The sequence below is a fragment of the Notechis scutatus genome, chromosome 4, assembly GCF_049901735.1.
Source record: "Notechis scutatus isolate UNSWTSFEM ecotype Mainland chromosome 4, rNotScu1.2, whole genome shotgun sequence".
Lineage (NCBI taxonomy): Eukaryota > Metazoa > Chordata > Lepidosauria > Squamata > Elapidae > Notechis > Notechis scutatus.
In genome coordinates this window covers 121,945,499-121,968,612 of record NC_142012.1, presented here as the reverse complement: position 1 = coordinate 121,968,612, position 23,114 = coordinate 121,945,499, and the positions used below count along the sequence as shown (strand labels likewise).

The 23,114-nt window shown below is 36.0% G+C and overlaps 1 protein-coding gene across 4 annotated transcripts in view; it reads right to left on the bottom strand.

Moving 5' to 3' along the window:
* The window catches only part of SEMA4G (semaphorin 4G), a 105,917-nt gene that overhangs the window by 38,701 nt on the left and 44,102 nt on the right, over window positions 1–23,114 (bottom strand). For 3 of the 4 annotated variants that reach the window (XM_026667694.2, XM_026667865.2, XM_087964632.1), the window contains exons 2-3: window positions 17,732–17,900; window positions 15,138–15,383 (exon numbers count right to left, since the gene is read on the bottom strand). In XM_026667694.2, coding sequence (XP_026523479.1) covers window positions 15,138–15,258 — 121 coding nt within the window. In that variant the 5' untranslated portion in view covers window positions 15,259–15,383; window positions 17,732–17,900. The remainder of the gene's footprint in view (window positions 1–15,137; window positions 15,384–17,731; window positions 17,901–23,114) is intronic. The other variant, XM_026667779.2, reaches the window with a different exon arrangement.

Sequence of the window (23,114 nt, the reverse complement as noted above, 5' to 3'; positions counted from 1 at the left end):
TGAGTGGTATCTTCTTGGTGCGCTGGAAAGTAGATACGACAAGGTATTTTCCATTTCTACAGCTGGTAATATGGAACAGATATTATTATTATTATTATTATTATTATTATTATTATTATTATTATTATTATTATTATTATTATTATTATTATTATTGCCTATTCACCCATGGCGACTCAAGGCGGCTTACAGAATAGAAAACCACATTTAAATAAAAACTAAGAAAAAGAATCAAATAAATTAACATAGTACAATATAACAAAATTACCCCCAACTCCCACCCGCCCCGCCCCGGCAACAGCAGATCACACGAGCCATTTAATGGGCTCCATCCTGCTCTGGGTTCCCCAGGCCCGCTGGCAGAACTAGATCTTCAGCGCTTTCCAGAAGAGTATTAGAGTGGGGGCCATTAGATGCAGCAAAGGGCCACAAGGATTCCCCTTTGCAAATAAAGCCCCAAGACGCAGCTGCTCTCTATGAAAAATATGTCTTGAATAAACAGTTCAGTTGGAAGCTGGATAAAATCCTAGTTTAGCTCAGGACTAAAGTAGCTTTTCTTCTATTTGTACAAAGCAGAAATTATATGTTTTCTTGTAAGAGAGTTTTGCAGACATAAGGGATAAAAACAGTTATTTATATTTTTATAAGCTATCCTAGTGCTCACAAAACCCTGACCTGAAAAAAAGCCGACCAATCTAAACTGAATTAATTTCCAGTGAAAGTGTATAGGACCAAAGTACAAATTATACACATTGTTTGATTACCATGTTTTATTTCACTTTCAGAAACGGCAAGTGGCTTAGCCTCAGGTGATATTAGCTGTATACTGTCTCAGGCAAAAATTAAACCCAGATGGCATTTCAGCAAGATGAAAAAATAGATAGCGATTAAGCAATGTTGCTAATCAATTTCTCTCTCTATAAATGCCCCACTGCTCTGAACATCCCTCCGTCATCTGTGTGATCTGATGTAAAGTGAAATATCTTAAAATACATTTTTAATGTTAGTAAAGCTTCCCTAAAGCTTAATCAACCTTACAGATAGTACCCAATTAGAAAAGGCAGTTTTGCAGAAGAAAAATCAAAATATGTTAATTCAGAGTGTGAGGTGAGAGGGAAGGATATATGCCTGTATGTCCACCACCATTTAAAAGGGGTTTTCTTTTATCATTAATAATAGCAAGGATAACAAAGAAAAATGAAAAAAATAAATAAATTTAATTGCCTATTTTCTGAATAACTAATATGACTGCTTCCACATACAGGTAGTCCTCATTTAGCAACCTCAATTGGGGCTGGCAAATTGGTCAATAAGCAGAGCAGTCACTAAGTCAAACCGTGACAGCACTTATGAGTTTATTTCAGCTTTTCTTCCCTTTATAGACCTGCAAAGGTCACAAATGCAAGGATTGGTCAATAAAGTTACCTTTCCATCATTACAAATTACACATCCAGACGTTTTAGGTTTTGATAATATTGCAAGATATAAAAATCTATTACATGAAACCAGAGAGTTCAAGGGTAGGAATCGAATACAAATTCAAGGAAAAGAGATAGCATGGTGGCCCTATGCGCAGATACAAACGCATTACAAAAATTACAGTATTTACTGTATTTACTGGTTGTGGTCTCTTTCAAAAACTATTCTTTTTTATAGTTTAGAACACCCACAAAAATAACTATTTCTTAACCTAACAAACTATTCAATGCACCGATGAACATTTTCCTAGGAAATACTTTTACTGCCATCTTTCTTATGAGTAGAAGAGCTCTGTGCAGTTCCTAAGCATGCACACTCTTGGCACAAGCAAGTGGAACAGAAGGAATAGATTGTTTTCTTGTATTTTTGCAAGGATGGCACTGAGCTGCAGCAGGCATGACTCAATGTCATTCTGCTAATCTTTTCACTCAGCCTTTTGAAAAAGCAGCATAGGCACACCTCCTTTTGAGCCTCAGGGGAACTGGATGGTTTCCTTAATGTAAAGGCAAGTATGCCTCCTATGAAAAGACGAATACAGTATCTCTGCCCTCTGCCTACAGCAAAAGAGGAACATGGCTACAGGGCAAGTTAAAAGCTTCTAGTGTATCGGTTAACCAGAACAAAGAGATTCATAAATCACCCAGGGCATGCAATGCAGTTGGCAATGTTAGTTTTTTTTTAGAACAATCCCACAACATGAAAGGAATTGAAAAGAGGTTGCTTTCTTCTCTAAAACAGAGCAGAGGTGGGGGCCTTCACTGAGCAGAGCTACCTTTTGAGAAAATGTTATAGCCAATGTATTGCTTTATATAATATTTTGCATCTACAAATTGTCTCAGAAAATATCATGGAATGGGGCACAACTTTACCCTATCAAAAAAAAACAAACCACCAAAAAAAAAAAAAAAAACCCCACCAAGGACCTTTTCTTACCTGCACTTAACCATGGTGAGTTCTTTTTTCTACCATGTTCCAATGATGCTGCCATCCCTTCATTCTAAGCTCATGAGAAACAAGCTTAAGTCATCCAAAGATGTACCAGTGTTAAAATGGCATTTCTCCCCCTTATTCAAGAATAGCCTCCTGATGAATAAATTCAGTTTGGAAGGAATTCAGGTGAATTAAAACACAGGCAGCAAAGGCAGGATAAGGATCAGTCATGAGGAGAGCAGATTTCATGGCAGAACAGTTTTTCTGCCAGTTTGAGGGCAGATGGGGAACATGTCAACCCAGCCATGGAGAAAGGCCTTTTTTCTTTTATTAGAATTCCTAACCAATCCAAACTTAAGTGAGGAGTAATCGCTTTCCTGTTTTAACATAATTTCTGGAAGTAGCACATTATTTTTTATCTCTACATGCTAGGAATACCATTAACTGTCCACAACTATCTAGTACATTCCCTCTACAGGATAACAGCCCAGGGGTTACTCAACTGCCTATACTGGGTTTTTCTTTCTTTCTGATTTTTATCTTGGGACCTGAAAACTTGCAAACTTATTTTTTATCAGTTGAATTGACAGCAAGAACGATACCACTTCACAGTGCTTTTACAGCATTCTCTAAGCAGTTTACAGAGTCAGCACATTGCCCCCAACAATCTGGGTCCTCATTTTACCCACTTCGGAAGGATGGAAGGCTGAGTCAACCTTGAGCCTGGTGAGATTTGAACTGCCAAATTGCAGTCAGCCAGCAGACAGCAGAAGTAGCTTGCAGTACTGCATTCTAACCACTGCACCACCGTGGCTTGTAATCTTGATAGAAACTTTACTGTGGGTTTCAGGGTTTTTTGCCTTGAACCAGCATCAGCTATTATTGTAGGTTTTTTTTTCAGAAGCAAAGGGTGTGTGTTCCATTTGGACAGAATAATTAATACATGGCAGATTTATTTCTGGAGATCCTTATATCTATCCTCATAAATTGGAAGTAATTTCTGCCATCACTTCAATTACCAATAGGAAAATAATCTCTGACAGGTGTCAAAGATGTGGGAGAATTTTTGATGGAATCTTGATTATAACAAGAACAGTTAAAAAATATCTCTAGAATTAAACTGTTTTTTAAAAAACACTGACATACCCAACATAGCAATATCTTACTATAACACATTGAATCACAAGAACTGTGGCTACTAAGCTACAAAAATCCAGACAATTATTAGATACTGAAAATTCTATATTTTTGTTACACTTTAATGATCATCTAGTGATTGTCATCACTAGATTGCCATCATAAGTCGTATGGTATCCCCAAATTAATCACCAAAGATGGGTTCATACAGCATCCTAGCCTAAATTGTGGTTGATTAATTAGTAATTTAGTGTGTCCTATGAATAAAGCACCAATGATTAAAAGTTTATCTGGTCCAATAGGGCAGGAGTTTATTATCACCTTTTATCACAATCCATCAACTCTCTTTTTCCTCTTCTGTTAAACATAATTTCCACATAATGCTTTTCACTATGGAATTATGTTCAACATTTACAGTGTTCAGGCAAACTTTTCCCAGGACTTCCTCATATTTGTATAGTGTGAGGTAGGGGTGATTAAGGTTCAGAGGAATCTCTTGTCAAACTGGTTTTACAATCTCTCAGTTGCTCTGAATCACAGCATGGAAAAGAAAATTTCCCTCTGTGGAAGTTTTCACTCTGATCACCTTTACTATGTATCCTTTCCCTTTGTACTGGTTGAAAATCTAACTTCTTTTGCATAACTTAGAGCACTCAAGGGTTCATCAATTTGTTCTGTCTAGCCCCTTTCATCTTAACATCTGAATAACCTTACATTGGGGAAGGTCAGAAGATTATGGCACCCTGGTCAGTATAAATACTGCTGGGTTGAAGAAATGTACTACCCAGGAGACACCTGAGTCATAATAGAGTGTTATTCTTCACAGGAGAAGCTCCTTCTACCCATGGCTTGGTTCTGGTCTCTGCTTCAATTTAGCAAACCTGCCTTTCTGTTCTAAGCAGGATTAAAAGTATTGTTTCATTTTATTTGAGGTACATTGAATATTTGTTCTGCTTTTCACCAATTACTAATAGCAGGAAATAGGTACTACTGAATACATAGTCTACATTTCAGAGAAATAGATTGTTAAAATCTAATTCTTATTTCAAAGGGACTTTGCAGATTTCTAGAAAAAGATTGTAACCCCAAAAGTTAAACAATTGCTTTACTTGATCTCTATTGTGTATGAATTCCCTTACCAATTCTTCTGCTGCAATTTTATTTTTTAACCAATATATCACAACAGGTTCTCACAACAATTCATGTCAGCAATTATATATACTTAGTAAGTCAGTTTATTACAATATAGTGAGAACTGTTCATAGCACAAGTTAAATGCTATATATTATTTGCCAGTCTTACAGGAAAGCTTATTTAATAAATCTACAAACTTAAGCATTCTTCAGCTCAAATGTTTTGCTGCCTCATGTTGATTTAACAATTGTCAATGCCAAATGTAGCAATTTCACTTTTTCCATTCTTAATGTTCTACAACTATGAATTATTTTCAATTATAATTGTTCCAGTAATGTATTCCTAACTATGACTTGAAACTTATTTCATATCAATTCCTTGTTAGTTGTAACTAATTTATTATATTGAGGACATCCAAGATTTCCTTCCCAAAGAGCAACCACAAGAACCACATTTGGCTTTGCAATTCAAAATGGAGATTATCTCCAGAAAATTCCCCACATAAGCTTCCATTATCAGCAAAAAGCACTGATGGATTTTCCCTCCTCTGCTACTACAACATCAATAGTTTGGGAAGACTATCGATGATATAGATGATGCATAAATAAGGATTAAATGAGTCATCTGCATGTCCCTGCAGGATATACCCAAGTGAAACTAAGGCTCGCTGTATCATTTTTGTTTTACCCATAGCCTACTTCATGTGAATGTCACTGCAAGTTAGAACATATCGAATCTTTCTTTATATAAGCTGAGAGATGGAAGTTAAAGCAAAACCTATAGTCTTCAGTTGAATACAGGCAACATTAGTCCAAACTCAGCTAGCAATTATCAGGGATAAATTTAGCTACTATAGGGAGCTTATGGAGAACAAATCTGCCTATCCCAAAATAAAGCATAAGAAATTCATCTAGGTTAATTGATTATTTCTTTCTTGTGGATTTGCCCTAGAGTCCTAGACTATATCTGCAGTGTTGAAATGTTTCCTGGATTTGTTCTGTCTTTAGCCAAAGGTATTGTCCCATAATTAATCAAGTATTACTTTTGGGATGCTCTTTAATGGAAAATTGGAAAGATAACTTTCACTGAAAATGTTTGGAAAAATTGGATTAGAAACAATAATGCAAGATGATAGATAAACCTTCTATAAAGAAAATGGGTTGTAAGTGGGTAACACATTATTTCAACAACAAAGTTGGCTCCACATCTAGTCACTTCCATAAGAAAAAAGAAATCAAGAAAAAAGTTAGAATGATCAACTCAGTGCTATTCCCTTTTAGAATGCATGCATGCAAATGATGGATTTTATGTAACAGCAAGAGGAAAATCAACTCCTTTTAGCTATAGCATTGGAGAAGGTTGTTTCAGATTCCTTGGACAACTAGGAGAACCAACTGTTTGATATTAGAGGAATTCAAAACAAAGTGCTTACTGGCAACAAAGATCATGAAATAAAAGCTGCAATATTTTGGATATATATTATGGGGGATGATGCATCTATGGAAAAGATAATAATGCTGGCCAAGATCACCAGAAGGAGAAGAAGCCAAAGGCTATAAAGTAGGCAAATGGGGGGAGGGACACCTGTACGCCACATAAATACTCTGGTAAGAAACAGGACCATTTGGATTACATTTACTGATAATTCTAAAAAGTGGATAGCAAGAATTGTATGCAATGATACATTTTTAAAATCTTGGATAAAAGCAAAATGTCATAATTTCCATAGTCATTGGTTTAAACTGTAGGAAGTCAGCTTCATCAAAGGGTCTAAAAATAATAAAAGAAGCAGAGCATTCCAAAAGCTTCTTCAAATCTGTCAATTAATACCTGGATTTTATCACAGCAGCTTTACTAGCCTTTAAGTTTTAGCTTCAGGTTTGAAGAAGACACACTGTTGTGCAGTTCATCTGGACATAGAACCTGGAAGCACAGAATCCAGCATAAGGGAGGAACTGAAAATCCATTGCAGTACATGTGGGTGTTATTTTGTAACACCACTCACTATTTTTAAAGTTTTGAGATGTATTTATTTTCAAAGACAGGGGAGGTTTTGTAGCACAGGTTTCGCCAACAGGTTCTGCCAGCAGTTTCAGCTTGTAATTCCCTTGTCTGGATATCATAATGGTATAAGACTTCTTTCATAGTTCTTTATAATGGTTGGGTGGTAGACCTTAAGGTCTGTTCCTAGACCCCAGTACACTGTACAGCAACTGGTGAGGCATATGGCAGTCATCCAGCCATCCTTCACATCTTGGCTCTGATAATTAGGGATTCAATGCTGGTGGGCTCTCTACAACCCAAGACCTCCAGGCTGGAGACATGGTCTTGCCAATGAATGCCAAGCATGGAGTGGAGAACACACATGTGAAATTTCTCCAGATGTTTTATTTGTTCAGAGTCCAGGACTCATCCATATAGGAAAGAAGGAATAACCACAGCTCTACAGACTTTGTGGCATGACAGATGTGTTGAATGAAGTGTAGTATGCAGCTGCCCCAAAATATAAGCAACAGCCAAAGGCTCAGCAGCTGTTTCTTACTTGACTGCCAGCAAAGATGCAAATTTTTACATTTCAATAACCACACTGAAGAGATTTAAAACAGCTCAATAATCATACAGATAAGCTGAATGCAGAGAAACATAATCCAAGTACCACTAATCAAATCACTATGTCAGGAACCAATATTGTGTTAACCCTATTTTGCTTCTTTCAAGAAGCACTAACTAGGCCTTTTACTACAAAGAAAAAAAAAACAGTTATTAATTTCAGTCACTCTAAGTCTAAGATAATATAGTGAATTGTTTTCCCAACCTTTATAAAGACATTTGTGGGCTGCACTGGGTCAATGAATTTTCCTAATATTCGAGACAACAATGACTCTTTAATTTATCCTGCCTAACAAATTCCTTCCGGTTAGTAATGATTGTGACCATCCTAAATCCAGTGGTAATTAGCCAAGCCTTAAAACAACATCTTAAAAAATCCCCAGCTGCTGTGTGTTTAGTGGCCTTCCTAGGATTCTCATTCTTAAGATATTATCACAGGAATCAACAGCTGTTTACCCAGCTAAGCTACAAAATAGTTTTAAACCTTATCATTTCATATATTTTCTTGCAATATTCTCATCACTTTATCTCTGCTACAATTTGACAGAAATTTCATATGTGTTGTCTCTGCAGAATGCCTCCTATTTGAATTTAACATCAAAAATAATCTTATTTGGGTCTTTAAAAAATGTTGGCTTTTTTTTAATGTGAAGGTGTTGGAAATATAGAACTGAGAAATAAAACCCCATAAATCCCAACTTCCACATTGGCTGAGAGATTGTGATAGTTTCAGTCCAACTAATATGCAGGTATACGAGGTGGAGAAAGTTGCCATCTCCCAATGTAATGTTCGCCACTGTGGCCTTAACTGCACATATTCAGCACACATTTTGAATGCTATGGTATTACTCCAGTATGAACAGCCATTCCAAAATTTAGGCAAGCAACATAATTTAATGACCTGGACTTAGACCATCCATTGTCACTTATTATAGAGAATTACGGCTGAGTGGATGTCTTATTTCTTCACACTTTAAAAGAATTTCAGTGTTGTAGATGAAAAAACCCTGGGGTAAGAAACTGACTCTGAAACTGAAGAACAGGTTATTGTTGATGTTCAAGATCTTAAAAACTTCATCCAAAAGAGAAGCTGCTAGCACAAACTGCTTGCCAGGAACATTTTTATGTTAGCCTTGTATACTTGAACTAGAGCAGCTATAAACATGTTGACATGTTTTATTGCTATCATTTCAGTCTCTTCCTTCAGGTCAGCTACATTAAACGTTGAAGGACACATTTTAAAACTTCCTTCTTCTTATAATAAACACTAAACAGAGGTTTCAACATAGTTCTTGAGCAATACCAATATTACAAATGAAATTCTGATATTTTGGCAATGTACGGCATTAAATAAATTCAGTGGTAAATCACAATACATTTAATAATATATTCTCCATGCACACAATACCTTTAGCCAAAATGTGTTTTGCTTGTTAGTGGCTTAAAGTGATGGTAAATCTATAGTGAACTATGGTTTGCAGTTCAGTGTGTTGCATGAACCCAGCAGCAGACTTTATGAACTAAACCATGATCGCATAAACCATGGGTAAATCCTGAAATAGACAACATGTGGACTCTGTACACCTGCCACAGAATCCTGAGACCACTATGGCAAAATTTAGCAACAAAATACCACAATTTTTGGTCTGTTTTTTGAATCTCAGGCAGGAGTTGTTTGTTTCCAGGAAGCTTATTGTTCCCATGCCTATTCTTAAACCCACTCTAGAAATTTGGTCTATATCTTTTGTGCTAAAACCGTACCCTCATCATATGGCCCTTCTTGGCCTCTAGAACAGTTTTTCAACCTTAGCAACTTTAAGATGTATGAACTCCAACTTCTAAAATTCCCCAGCAATCACTTTTGGAGTTCCATTTGTTTTTTGCCAGTTTGGGTATTTCATTAAAAGCAATTCATCTGTTTATAGCATTCTACCCAAAGTACTCTTTTATCATAAATTCTATTGCAGGACAGTCCTTCTGTTTGAGTGTGCTTCTGAAAACAAGGACAACACCTTATTATTGGAATGCACAATATTGATGAAATAATGCATTGCAATAATGTGCTTGTGTCTTGATGGATACCTGTGCCAAAAAATCCTCCGAAATGTGTTTCAAAATCTGCAACTTATTAAACAAGCCTTTGCTACTTTGGGGAGCAATTATACAATGTTTGTTTCTCCCAAGCATCCAGTTATGATGTAATAGTCCATATAAAGGAAAAGACTGGGAACTAATATGCCAGATGACTTTAACAGAGCGAGAAGCAGCAGGAAATCTACATGAGTTACCAATGGGTGCTTCAAGGAACTTGATTCCATAAGCAACACAGTTCCAACTCCTAATACTCTTATCAATATCACTACTATTTATAATGCCTTATTGCAATTTTGAACTCAGACTGTGTCCCTGCATGGTCTTTCCTGTAATAGACATTCTTGTGCCTGGGCAGTTGCTTTGCACTTCCTTACTTTCATCTTGCCTAATTCTTTTGCTTTCTCTGTTGTTCTTTCAAGGTAGTACTACAAAGAATGACCATCTTGTATTTACCTCCCCCCCAAAAGTTCAAAACCTGATAAGCATTGCCATAGGTAAATATGTTAAGGAAAAAATAGCATGGCCGATAGTCAAGAGCACAATCAATTTCAATGTAGATGCATATATTAGAGGAACATTACTTCTACAAGAATTAATTCTATGCCACTGCAGCATGATTGAAGCATGCTGAACACCTGTGAATCAGAAGCATCTTTCATACCAATCTGAAAATACATAATATGTATCCTGACAGCTTAATGTTTACAAAATTATTACATGGAGATTATGCCAAACATTCTGTTGAATCTCAAGCCAACTGATACATTTGCAGTAATTTTTGAATCTAGTGGAACACCTTGATACAAAAATTGTCAAACATCACAAACATGAGCCGTCATTTTCTTATGAGCAATATTCACTGAGAAAGTTGAGAACAGCAACAATTTGGAGGAAGAAAAGGGACAGAACTTCTGCCCTATTCAGTATGGCAATTATAGATGAATGAGATGCTGTTTTAGGAAATAGTCTGTTATTTATTCAGAGCAGCTCCTTAGAGAGCAATTCAATTCTAACTAAAACACCATTAGAAAACCTAAGATTCCACTAGCAAAACTGGCCAACGGCCACTACTTTTCTCAATCTTCAGTTATCCTCTAGTTTCAGCAGCAGATCACTTGGCCCTTACCCTATACAGTATTTATTTATGTTGTCACTGAGGAACTAGGTTTCAACACCATTTCAAATGTGTATAAGCTGTAACATTTATTTTACAGTACTTGTGTGCTATAGTGAGAGACTCTATATGGCTCATAAAATAAAAATATGTTGTAAACAAAAAAAAACCTGAAATCATAAAAGAGATAAAATGTTCACATAAGTGTAATAAAACATAACTACTAGAGACAGCGGAGTCATAATCATGACTCATGACATAATCATGACATAATCATATCATGAAAAGGAATAGTTTCACCAACTCTCAGAGGTAGCATGCAAGGATTCCATGGTTAAAAGCACTCAATCTCACTCAGTAGTATAGTAGAACACGAAGGGATACATTCTTTCTATGCAACTCCTGATGTACATAATTCAAAAAAGCAGCCACAGCCATTTCAATTTCATATTCAAGGTCTGGCACTGGATTGAAAGGGATCCATATAATCCAGTTTCCATAAATAACCCCTTTAGCATGTTCTCAATCATTTTTCCTACAAAGGAAAGAGTGGATACTGGATGTAAGTTGTGCAGATTTCAGTGGAACAACTTGCCTTCAGAAGTTGTGGGTGCTCCAACATTGGAGGTTTTTAAGAAGAAATTGGACAACCATTTGTCTGAAATAGTATAGGGTTTCCTGCTTGAGTAAGTGGTTGGACTAAAAGACCATCATTTTCTTTTTCAAGATGGTGGGCACAATCTTTTAAAGAACAATTTACACACACACATATTAAATTTATCACTGCTTTATCTCCACAATTAGAAATTGGAATGTTTGTATTTGCTATCAGGATGATAACTTTCCATAAATTCACTGGAATATTCTGGATATGATCTGATATACCATACTTAGTGGACATAGAGGACATCTGGCAGACAGTACAGGATAATAAAAACAAGGACAAACAGGCTGAAAAACAGCTTCTATCCCAGGGCAGTAGCTCTATTGAATTCTACTGTAGAGTGCAATATTAATGCAATATCAGAGGTTTTCAATTCAATTGTATAGAATGTGAAGGATGTGTGTTTGTGTTTATTTTCATAGTCATAATGTACACTGAAGATGGTATTTAATTTTGTTATATGAGGTGCAATGACAATAAAGTAAACTAAGCTTATATGATAGCATGATAAAAATCTTTTTCACTACCTTAGCATATGTCAAAAAAATTTCAAAAAGCCCACATTTTTCCTATCTTCTCAGCAAATTCATTGTTCCCCACTTGCTGTTTCTTTAACACTAGAATGAAAACTGCTTCCCTGGTACCTATTTGATAATATAAGTCTGCATGCCAGCTCCATCTTGGAAGTTGAATGCCCAGACAAACACAATTGCAATTAATTGCCCATACTGAAAATCCTGCATTCAGCAGCTTCAGCAAAACAAGCACTAAATGGTAGTATCATTCTTATTGGTGTCATACATTCCTTGAGGGAATTATCTATAATGAGATAGAGTTCAAAGGACCATAAAGCCCAGGACCTGCACATGAGATTGTGCCTGACCCACCCTCTGTGATGCTTTACCCAGAGTAGCAGATCCTTCTGAACCTTCAAGAATGCAAGCAGCTCAGGAGTGAAGGACACAGACAGAGAGCTGCATGAGATTTTGGCTTCAAGGAAGGGCTCCCCAAGAGCAAGTCCTTGAGCCTGCATACCTCGTCTGGCTGAATAGACTTGATGGCAATGAATGAAGCCTTGGGGGGCACAGTCTTCATTTCAAAGCAAATCTTGGATGAAATTATGGTTGCGTTCACACATGGCATGCAACTTAGATCAACATAAATCCATGAATCCTTTGCTCCTATAGCAAATGGCTGTGGCTTAATTTTATTGCCTGAATAATACAATACAATGAGACTGTAACTACAATATGCTAGATCATCAATTAATCAAACCCATTTTAGCCTAGTTGAACAATAACAATAGCATTTAGACTTATATACCGCTTTATAGTGCTTTACAGCCCTCTCTAAATGGTTTACAGAGTCTAAGCACATTGCCCCCAACAATCTGGGTCCTCATTTTACTGACTTCAGAAGGATGGACAGCTGAGTCAACCTTGAGCCGGTAAGAATCAAACTCTTGGCAGTGAGAATGCAGATTTAGCCTGCAAAATTGCGTTCTAACCACTATGCCATCATGGCTCTTGGGATACCCAGCCAGTATATCAGTATATGAAATAGTGGAAGAAAGCAATCTTGTGGTTGAAGCATGCACTTAACATTTTGGGGGTATAGTGGGATATGGCAGTAAACCAAAATGAAGCCGTGTCCACCATTTTTTTCTGAATATCTTTTAAGGGAGAGATTGGCTGCTTGGTTTTAAAACTGTATAAGTTTTTTTCTAAGGCTGGTACTATATATATCATTTTTTTCCTGTGCTTCTTGCCTCAAACTCTTAGAAACTCTTTCTAATCTTTCCTAGTTACCCAAAAATGTTTTAGCAAATGTAGAATTCATTTGCAAGTCCATGAAGCTCTGAGGCTACTTATTCTGTATTGCATCACTCTGATTTTTCACTGCTTGAACCTAGTCTTCTCTTTGGGTTTTTGAACAAGCATTTATGAACAAGGCCAGTAGCTTATACTGCTGTTAAACTCGTGTCCTGGCTTAGTTGCTGAACTCTGAAGTAGCTATTGGTTTAGTCTGTGCTCTTGTCCTTTGGACTCATTGCTTTTTGCTTGTGACCTGATCTATGGACTGTTGATTGGCCTCATTTTGCTATTTGTTCTCTTAAACAGGAAAGAACAGAACGTATTCAAAGTTAGCATTACTAAATAATTCTGTGGTTGGAATTGACAAATGCAGTCTTCTAAGCCAGGTAACTACCCAGAAACAGCCTACACGAAACATAGCTGTGGGCAAAACAGCACATGCAAACCCAATAGAATTCTTCCCCCTTTCCCTTGCCATCATGAAGGAACTTCTGATCATGCGTTTCTAATACATGCAGATTCCCAGGAAAGCGGAGCCTGGGGATTTGCACCAAGATGCTGATATAATCAGACATGCATGTTGAGGCAAAAGATAGCAATGCTGACAGCTTCAACCTGGCATGTAATCATCAGTGGCAGCTCTCACACAACTCTTAAAGCAGGATTTCCTCTCCCTTTCTGTTCCATAGTAAAAAAAAAAAAAGGAACAATTAACAAACCTAACCGGAGCCTCTCAAAAGGGAGTCTTTCTTTTGTTATAAGCTCTCTGTAAAATAATCCACGAATGGTTAAACAAGCCAGTATCCATGGTTTATTTAGGAAAGAGTTTCTGGTATCCTTTGGTTGAGCAGAAGTGAGATCCTTGACAATAAATCACCTGCTTTCGGCTGCATAGATTGGAGCCTTTCCAAAGTATGATTAATTATTTCAAGATGGAACAATACATTTCAGTGAAGGTAATAAAGCTGATAGTTTTAATACTTTGGGTTTTCCTACAGTCCAGTTTACAGCACCATTAAGTATAATAGATGAAAGGAATCAGCACACTGCCATTATTCTATCATTCATTCACATCATAGTGCACTATCTCCACATTAATATTAATGGCTTATCTAACTTATTCAAATCACCAGTGTACAACAGTCCCTCGTTGTTTCCAGCCTCACAAAACCAACTATGATATATCTTTAGTATTATCTCAGAAATCCATTAAGTTACAGTATCACAGAATTGTGAATGTTCTGGAATCCACAGAAGCAAATCACAATTCTACCACCAAAGAATCAAGTGAGGACTCCATAATTGGCATCAGAAATCAGAAACTACACAGCTAGTGCAATACTGGATGCAACTATTATCACTTTAGCATTAAAATAATAAACAAAGCAAATACCTGTAAATAGCTCTATTAGCTCTAGTCTATCAGTAAAATTCAAGAAACTATGGAATAAAATGCTTATCAATTCATTTATTGTATTCACTCTATACATGGATCTGATTGGTAAATAGAAATAAGAGTTAACTTGGTTAACTTCCTATAATCAAACCAATATCTTTAGAGGAGGCAAGATTTGGATCTTGGAAGAAGTAAATTTTTGCCAATTCTTTCAAAAGATTTGAAGATTTCAAAATAGTCATAACTGTATGTTTCAAGGTGTTAGAATGTTTATCACAAAAATGTTTGGAACATGGTTTACAGAGATTGCCCTGTAAAATTTGTTTCACATTAGAATGTATTTACTGTAGAATAATCTGAACTAAAGGGTCCCCATCAATACTCCTGCCCAACTTCAAGAAAGCAGGCTATGAAAAGAACATAGAGGTCAATAATTCAAGTACAGTGAATTCCACGAACTTCATAATTTATAGCAAGCAATCACTTTTTTCTCTCTTGTTTTAAATACACTCACCAAACAGGCTATTACAACATGTCTACAAAATTAAATATGTTAGCCTTGAAAATGTCACACAAAATGCAAAAGATAGAGAATCCAGAAATCTGCTTATACAAAACATGGAGTATGTTTGCATTTTAAATATTCACACACACACACACACACACACACACACACACCACACACACACCCCCTATACATTATTCTTCACATGCATCCAAATTAGCATGTCATATTAATTCCAGAAAATCGGAGATTTCCTTTACCGTTATAGACAATTGTTATACGGGGGGTGGCATCCAAATCTGCGGAAGACAACCTGGAAGGATATCCCATTACTGTGGCCACAGAGAGACCCATCAGATAAAACAGCACATTCTCTTTCATTTTCCTGGTCAACCAAGGCTGCTGCTCACAGGGCAAGACAGCCCTTTTTCTACAAGTTTGCCTTCAATTGTTGGAAAAGTTTCCTGTTGATTCTACATGTGGCATCACAGGTTGCAAAGAAAATCCTGAAATAAACAAAAAATAAAAGCTTTTTTTTTAAAAATGCAATATTCCAGCACTAATATTATTGTCTAACCTACACTATCTTTCAAGTCAGACATCTGCTGTGAATTTAACCCGCACTTTTTGAAAGATGAACTTCATTCAGCCTAGATCTGTGGAGCTGCACGGCAAATTGAATATGTCCTTCAAGTTCTCCCCAAAATGGAAAGATACAAAATACAGTCTGAGTACTTTGCATGACGTATCCTTGGCTTCCATATGACTGTAAACAGTGACCATATTTTCATGGAAAAAATAAAGGACAAACCTGAAAAGGGGGAAAATCTGAAAGTGTTTCATAAGGATAAGAAAATTGTTTAGGTTTATAATTTTCCTTTACAAAGGAAAATTCAAGGGCAAAACCAAAAATAGACAGACAGACAGATCTGAAGGAAATGAAGGGCTGTCCTTTATAATTAAGGACATATGGTCACTGTTCCTGTAGATCAAGCAACTTCTACATCCCTGTTGAACGGTTCCTCATCCCTGCCTCATCTTATATCCTGTATCAGTTTTGTCCCACATTTCCCCCCATCATTTCAGGAAATCATTCTTGTGTTGTCAACCATTCTGTCATGTGTGGAAAACTGGCTTGCTGCTCTGAAAAGCCACTGACATCATAGCTCTAGCAAAACTATTTTACTTTCCTAGATCTGAAAGTTGCCCTCATTAAATCCCAATGCCACAAATAAATAGATCAAATGCATTAGATCCTCTGGGGGTCAGCTCTTGAATGTTACGGAAATTGTTGTTCTACTGCAGTGAGATTATAATAGTTTCAGTTAGGAAATATTGCTGAATTATTAAATAACCAATATTATATAAATTACAAAATTTAGAGGAAAAACAAGCTAGTTGTAAACAACTCTTTTAAGCATTTTATGCATGACAAAAATGTCTAAACACAAACATGGAAATTACTCAGGCAAAAATACTGAGAAGATACATTTGAATTTTTGAATGTTTATGCTTTATATCATTTGTCCTTTAATACAAACCCACAAAAGTAGTAATTGCTTATTTAATTTCAGATTTATTTCTAGAAAAGGAATACAATTCTGATGTAGCTCTGCATTTTAATCAGTTGCCATTAATACTTGGTATTTTTAGTATCAAAATTGATTTAAGAAATACATTTTTTATGACCTTCTAAGACAAGTTGCTATTATTGCTTCCATATTGCATTGGGAAAAAGATTGAAAACATTTTGGAAGTAATTATCAGGTATTAAAAAACACTGGAAACCCTCAGTGAACTCTGAAGTCTTTGTTTCTTTAGATATTCATTCAGTTTTTATAAGAGGTTAAAATAATCTCTAGTAAAAGCTTTACTTGTATCTCAAACCATTTTTGGATTGGTGCCTTTACCTAAAGCAGGGGTGTCAAACTCAGGGATGCTTAAATATGGCCCATAGGGCCAGACTGGAAATAGCAAAGGTCCAAACTGCGGTGCCTCTGCCAGCTAAAACAGGCCGTGGGGCAGGGTGCAGCCTCCATTACTTCTTTCTGTAACATTTCATGTAGTCTCCACGTGAATGAATTTTCTTTTATAAATCAATATATTTTCTTTTATATGCCAAACTCACAGGATTATAATCTAAAACATCTGATAGTATTTCTAATTTAGAAACCTTACTATCCATGTTCTTTGAAATAGAGATAATTTCTATTCTTGACAAGGAGCAATGCCTTTCTGAATAATAGGTACATTCTCTAGAATATAATTTTGTTCTTTCCATATATTAAACAGTCCTACATTGTCAATCCAAACAAAAGCAAAAAACAAAACCTTTTGGTAAACTACCGTGAGTTATTTTAATGCTTTTTCTTAGAAGTTCTATCCAATTATGCAGATATTGTGTAATTCCAATTCCCTATCAAAGACCAATTTTTATAAGAAAAACATCTTAATCTTTCCATACATCATTTACAGAACAGTACATCATTCTCATTTGTGGCATGAATTTCAAAGTCTTCCAAAGTCTTAGCCCGATGCAAATTAACTTCCACTATAGCATATCTACCATGCTCATCAGTCAATACAAGTTCTATTTTTAGTTGGGGATTAATATACAAAACAACTCTATTTATTTTCTTTTGTTGCTGTTGAAAAAAAATTCTGCACCCAAATTTTCATAAACCAAATATTTTATGTCCTTTCTTCTAATAAATTATTTAAGCAAGTTGTTTTGTGTTTAAATGTTTTTCAAATAATCTTTCTTTCTCTTTTGAGGAGCACTTTCTCAATTTATATTCCACATTAAGCATTTGCAATCCATAATCAAGCCAAACATTTAGAAAAAAATCAATACCTGTAGAAGTGTAGATTTAATTCAGTACCATTCCTTTCAGTTTCCTGTTGGATCTGTTGAATTTTTTATGTAGTTTCCTCTGGCACCTCCATTTGAATCTTCTCTTCTCTTCCTTGAATTTTTCTAGAAATTATCTCCTCTTCTGAACAGAATTTAGTCAAAATCTCTGCTGTATAAAAATAAAAGTTACATTTTTCACTTTGTCCCACCAAAATGGGCTCTTTCATTTTAAAAAAGTACAATTTTTTATTATTTTTGATCAGTAAAATTTTGATACGAATTTCTTTAAACACGTTTCTTTATATCAGGTTATTGATCTTCAGTTTTGCATTAAAATCCTGCTGCAAAACTTTATCCATTTGTCTTCTTATTGATAAAGTGCACCCTTTGCTTAGAACATTTCTTATTAGAAATCTTCAATTTTTTTCAATAAACATTATCAATTGCTGCCTCTGAATTTACAACTTCCCAATTCCCCCATACTCAAAATGCCAAGATTCTAATATTCTCATCAGAAGCCTCAAACAAAAGTCCTTCTCTCTCAATTTCAACGGAGCCAGGTTATCTAATTCTTTTTCCAATTTTTTGTTTATAACCTCTATCTTACTCTTCAAAATCTCCACTTTGTCCTTAATTTGTTTTACATCTCTAGACACTCATTTCACAGGGTTTTCCATCTTCTTAACATTCTCTTTCATCTCCTCTTTCATCATTAAAAATATTTCAGCCATTCTTTTTTCCACAGATACCAGTATCAATTTAGTTATCAATGGTTCAGCTAATATACTGGAAAGTTGTTTAATTTTTTTCTGAAGAAAATATGGTGCAATTCTTCACTTCAGATTGCTCTAACACAATCCTTCCCCACCCAATTTTGCTACTTTTTGAGTTCTTGCCATTATATTATAATGCAAATGAAAACATGTTGCAAGTGGGAAAAGGAAAAAGCAAGCTTTCCCCACTTTTTGTCTCTTTTGTCTTTTAATACTTTAGTCTCTAATGCCACTCTAATTAATCAACATATAATCCACATCTCTATAGTTACAGTCAACAATACAGTAGGTTCATATTATGCTTATCTTTATTTTTATTTTGACCAATAGCCTGCAATTTTTAATAATAATCAGAACACACTCACACTCACATTAAAGCCCAGGTTATTTATCTAATTTAATTCCAATCTATTCAAAAGTAACCTTTCAGAATAACTGTCCCCTTTATCTCTTTTAAACTTTCTTACATCATCTCCTTGCTAAGCTTAAGACATTCTTAAGTCTTTGAAATCTTTTTTTCCCAGTTGCTTTGTGATTCAGAAAAAAACCCTCCTTATCCTACCACAAATAAAATATTTCTTTAACTCTTCAGATCCAAAATGAGTAATAAGAGAGGTTCAACTTTATATCTGTATAGGCTATATTGTGGCTATGAGCTTAGATGGAATCTTTGATTCCCAGCTGCTCAACTCATGAATCAATTACAAAAACTTCAGGTTCTGTAGTTTACTTACAAGGAGCAGCTGTCTGAGTGCAAATACGCAAGCTCACAATCAGAAAGAATTTGCAACCTAACATTAATCCTCTGGTCACCATTCTCCACTGCAATATTATCCCTACTCCTTCAAAAATATTTACAGTAATTCACGATGAATCTCAGTGGAAGCTGATCAAAAATACTTCCTGAAAGGGAATGTGTGGATGACCTTGGGGAACAAGGGGAAGAGATGCTGCCTAAGAAACAATCAGAGAACAATCAAACAAGAGAGACAGAAGCTCCCAGTGGCTTAAGAATCAGAGAAAGAAACTTAGGAAGCACCCACCCTAATCGATTATGCAGTTAAAAGTGGCAGCAGGAAGTTAGCACTTTTAGACTTGCAAGATTTTGCAAATGTAGCCTTACAATAAAGAATTAGATCAAATTGTGTTTTCGGTCTGGTTTACCTGAGAAGGCTGATACTTCCCTTCTAATCCCCTATCTTCTGATTCTAGTCATTTTTTAATTTTTATTTATTTATTTGATTTGTTAATTGCTTTCAAGATAATAGGTATAAGTATATACATAGTTATGAATACATGAAATGGGTACATACAAGAAAAATAAAAGAAACAATAGGACAGGGACGGTAGGCACATTGGTGCGCTTATGCACGCCCCCTACAGACCTCTTCGGAAAGGGGTGAGGTCAATAGTAGACAGTCTAAGGTTAAAGTTTTTGGGGTTTGGGGAAGAAACTACAGAGTCAGGTAGAGTATTCCAGACATTGACTACTCTGTTGCTGAAGTCGTATTTCCTGTAATCAAGTTTGGTGCGGTTAACCTTGAGTTTGTATCTATTGTGTGCTCTTGTGTTGTTATGGTTGAAGCTGAAGTATTCATTGACAGGTATGACATTGCAATGTATGATTTTATATACCATACTTAGATCAGACCGAAGACGGCATAATTCAAGGTTTTCTAGGTCTAGAATTTCAAGTCTGGTGGCATAAGGTATTCTACAATGAGTAGAGGAGTGGAGAACTGTATTCGAGTATTGGTCTAGCAAATGTTTTGTATGCTCTAGTTAGTAGTGTGATATTACCAGAGAAAAAGCTATGGAGTATTAGGTTAACAACTCTTAATGCCTTTTTGGCTATGTAGTTACAGTGGGCTCTAGCACTTAGATCATTAGAGATGAGTATTCCAAGGTCCTTTACAGAGCTTGGATCATCAACAAGATCTTGACTATTCAGCTTGTATTTTATTTTCTGATTTTTTTTGCCAATATGTAAGACAGAGCATTTATTTGTTCATCAGAATCTTGCCAAATGAACAGAAGCACTTGACAATATTATCATATCCACAAGAAAAATACTGACTGTACAAAATAAGAGTGTATACTATAAGTAGTTTCTTAGCAGACTGCCTCAGGGTACTACTCCCCTTAATAAGAGAACTACAATGCCAGAGGATACAGAGAGAAATGTGATGCATTGTTACCATTGTTACCATGTTATTATTATATGCACTAGTTGTAGATGTTTGCTTCTTGTAGATACACCTCCACACCTTATGTCATGTACTGTATTTGTGTGATGCTGTGAATTAAAAAAATAGAATATACAATATAGGTCTCCCTCAAAAAAGCTATAGAAAAAACTTTGTTCTGAAAGAATATAATATACACAATGTGGAAAACCATACAATGAAGGTTTGTGAGATATAAGCAGATATGGTTCTGAAAAACATGAAGAAATTTCTCAAAGAGGTAATTTCCCAAACAATGATATAATGTATATAAAGTAACATCTACTCACATCTGAGGAGTTCCCAAAAGGACAAAATTAGTCAAACAGTGCCTCCTACTGGTCAGTGTAACTGAGACATCAGACAATAAGCACCTTATGTTAAAAAAAAGGGGGGGGGTGCTGTCTTTTCCAAGATGATTGTAGTGGAAGTAATCAAAAGCTCTATACTATGGCATAGACATAATAAAACATGGTATCTCTCTGCTCAGAGTGCTTAAAGGAAAGTGGACTGTATATACCACTCTGATAGCTCTCAAAACAAGAAAACTAAATGAAGCACTGGCACTTGAATGGAAAGGCACCAGGAGATGATAGAAGACTGCCTTTCTGGAATTATAAATCAGTAGGAACTGTAGCATCTTAGAGATCAGACAGAAGGAGATACAGTGCATGATACACACTCTGCCTCAATTTATTCTGCAATGTGGACCTAATATCTGGACAGATATGCAGTTAGATATGCAGATGTAAGTGTGTGTGTGTGTGGTGCTTTTAGCTGTGAAGTGGAAAATAAAACGTGTTTGGTTCTATATGTCCTGAGTTCCTGGTTAAATAAGCACAAGACATAACACTGGAATCATAGAAAGACCCTGTTTGGCCTTCCACGTGGCAGAACTAGAAATACGACTGTTTGCAAAAATGCTAAAATTTCATCAAAAAAACATTGCTAGACCAAGCAAGCAAACTTAAATGGCAAAGAGACTTTTTTCTTCAATATTAAAGCAATTCTAATTAACAAGCTAAAAGCTGAGAAGTTATTCATAGCTTAAAAGCTACAAAACTTTGCTGAAGCTTTTGATTACATAATGGTGTGATATAGCAGTCATGAACAAACTTATTAGTGTTATATATACCACTAGAGAATTCTAGATAAAAATTTGCTAAAGCTTCACTCTCTTTCTATGTATTCCAGAAACCAAAGGCAAAAAACCCCAACCCCCACTGTCTTTAAATAAGAAGCAGGTTGTACTAGACTAAAACTTCTATTTGGGTGCCTTCCAGATGTGTTGCCAAGACAACTTTCAAAATTCCTGGCTAGCATGACCAAAGGAATTCTGGACACTGTACAGCCAATGCATCTGAAAGGTAACAGACTAATTATCATTTAGCTAAAGTTCTTGTCATGAGAATATAACTATTACAATATGGTGATTCCCCAAACTAACTTGTGAAAAGTGATAAACTAGTTGATAGGCAAAGGAATTAGATAGAGTGATCTATGCAAATCCTAACACTAATGATTAAGAAGTTATGTAATTCAAGTCTGGATTTAATTTGTATACAGAATCAAGTAAGACTTCACTATTGCTCTCATCTAATGGCATAGATAGCACAATAAATAAAAGGGGAAGAGTATGAAAAAAGCTTACTTTTGAGCTTGGCTCTCTAGTCTAAGGCAACACAAGACAACTTGCAATCCAAGGCTTGACTCACAGACTACTATATTTTTTCAGACAATTTCAATATTTGAGCCTAAGATAAATGAACTATGGAAAATAACACAAGCTACAGTATAATAAAAAAATGATTGCAGTCACCAATGAACAATTAAAAGCCTGGCAAAAGGAAAGAGTAGGAGTCAAATGCAATTACTGAGGAGTAGTTTCCACAGCCTGGGAGTAATCTAGGATAAGACCTTTTCCTGTAGATATACAAGATATACAAGTTTCTGACAGTGGGGCACCTTCAGAAAACCTCAGAACCAAAAGGGTTAATAGATATACAAAAGGCTAGGTCCTAAAGAGGCTCAGAGGTGGTATTGAGCAGGTTCTGACCAGTTCTGGAGAACTGGTAGTGGAAATTTGAGTAGTTCGGAATACCACCTCTGACTGGCCCCACCCCCATCTATTCACTGCCTCCTGAGTCCCAGCTGATCGCCTGGGTCTTCTTTTGTTGCCCTGCACAGGAGAACAGAGCTGGAAATCAGGTTAGTGGGGTGGGAAGAGAATGGGGATTTTCTAATATCCATCCCCTGCCACAGCCACCATGCCCACCTAGCCACACCATGCCCACCAAGCCACACCCACAGAACCGGTAATAAAAAAATTTGAATCCCACCACTGCGCAGGTTGGTCATGCTTGCTGTAAACCATTAAACCCTTTA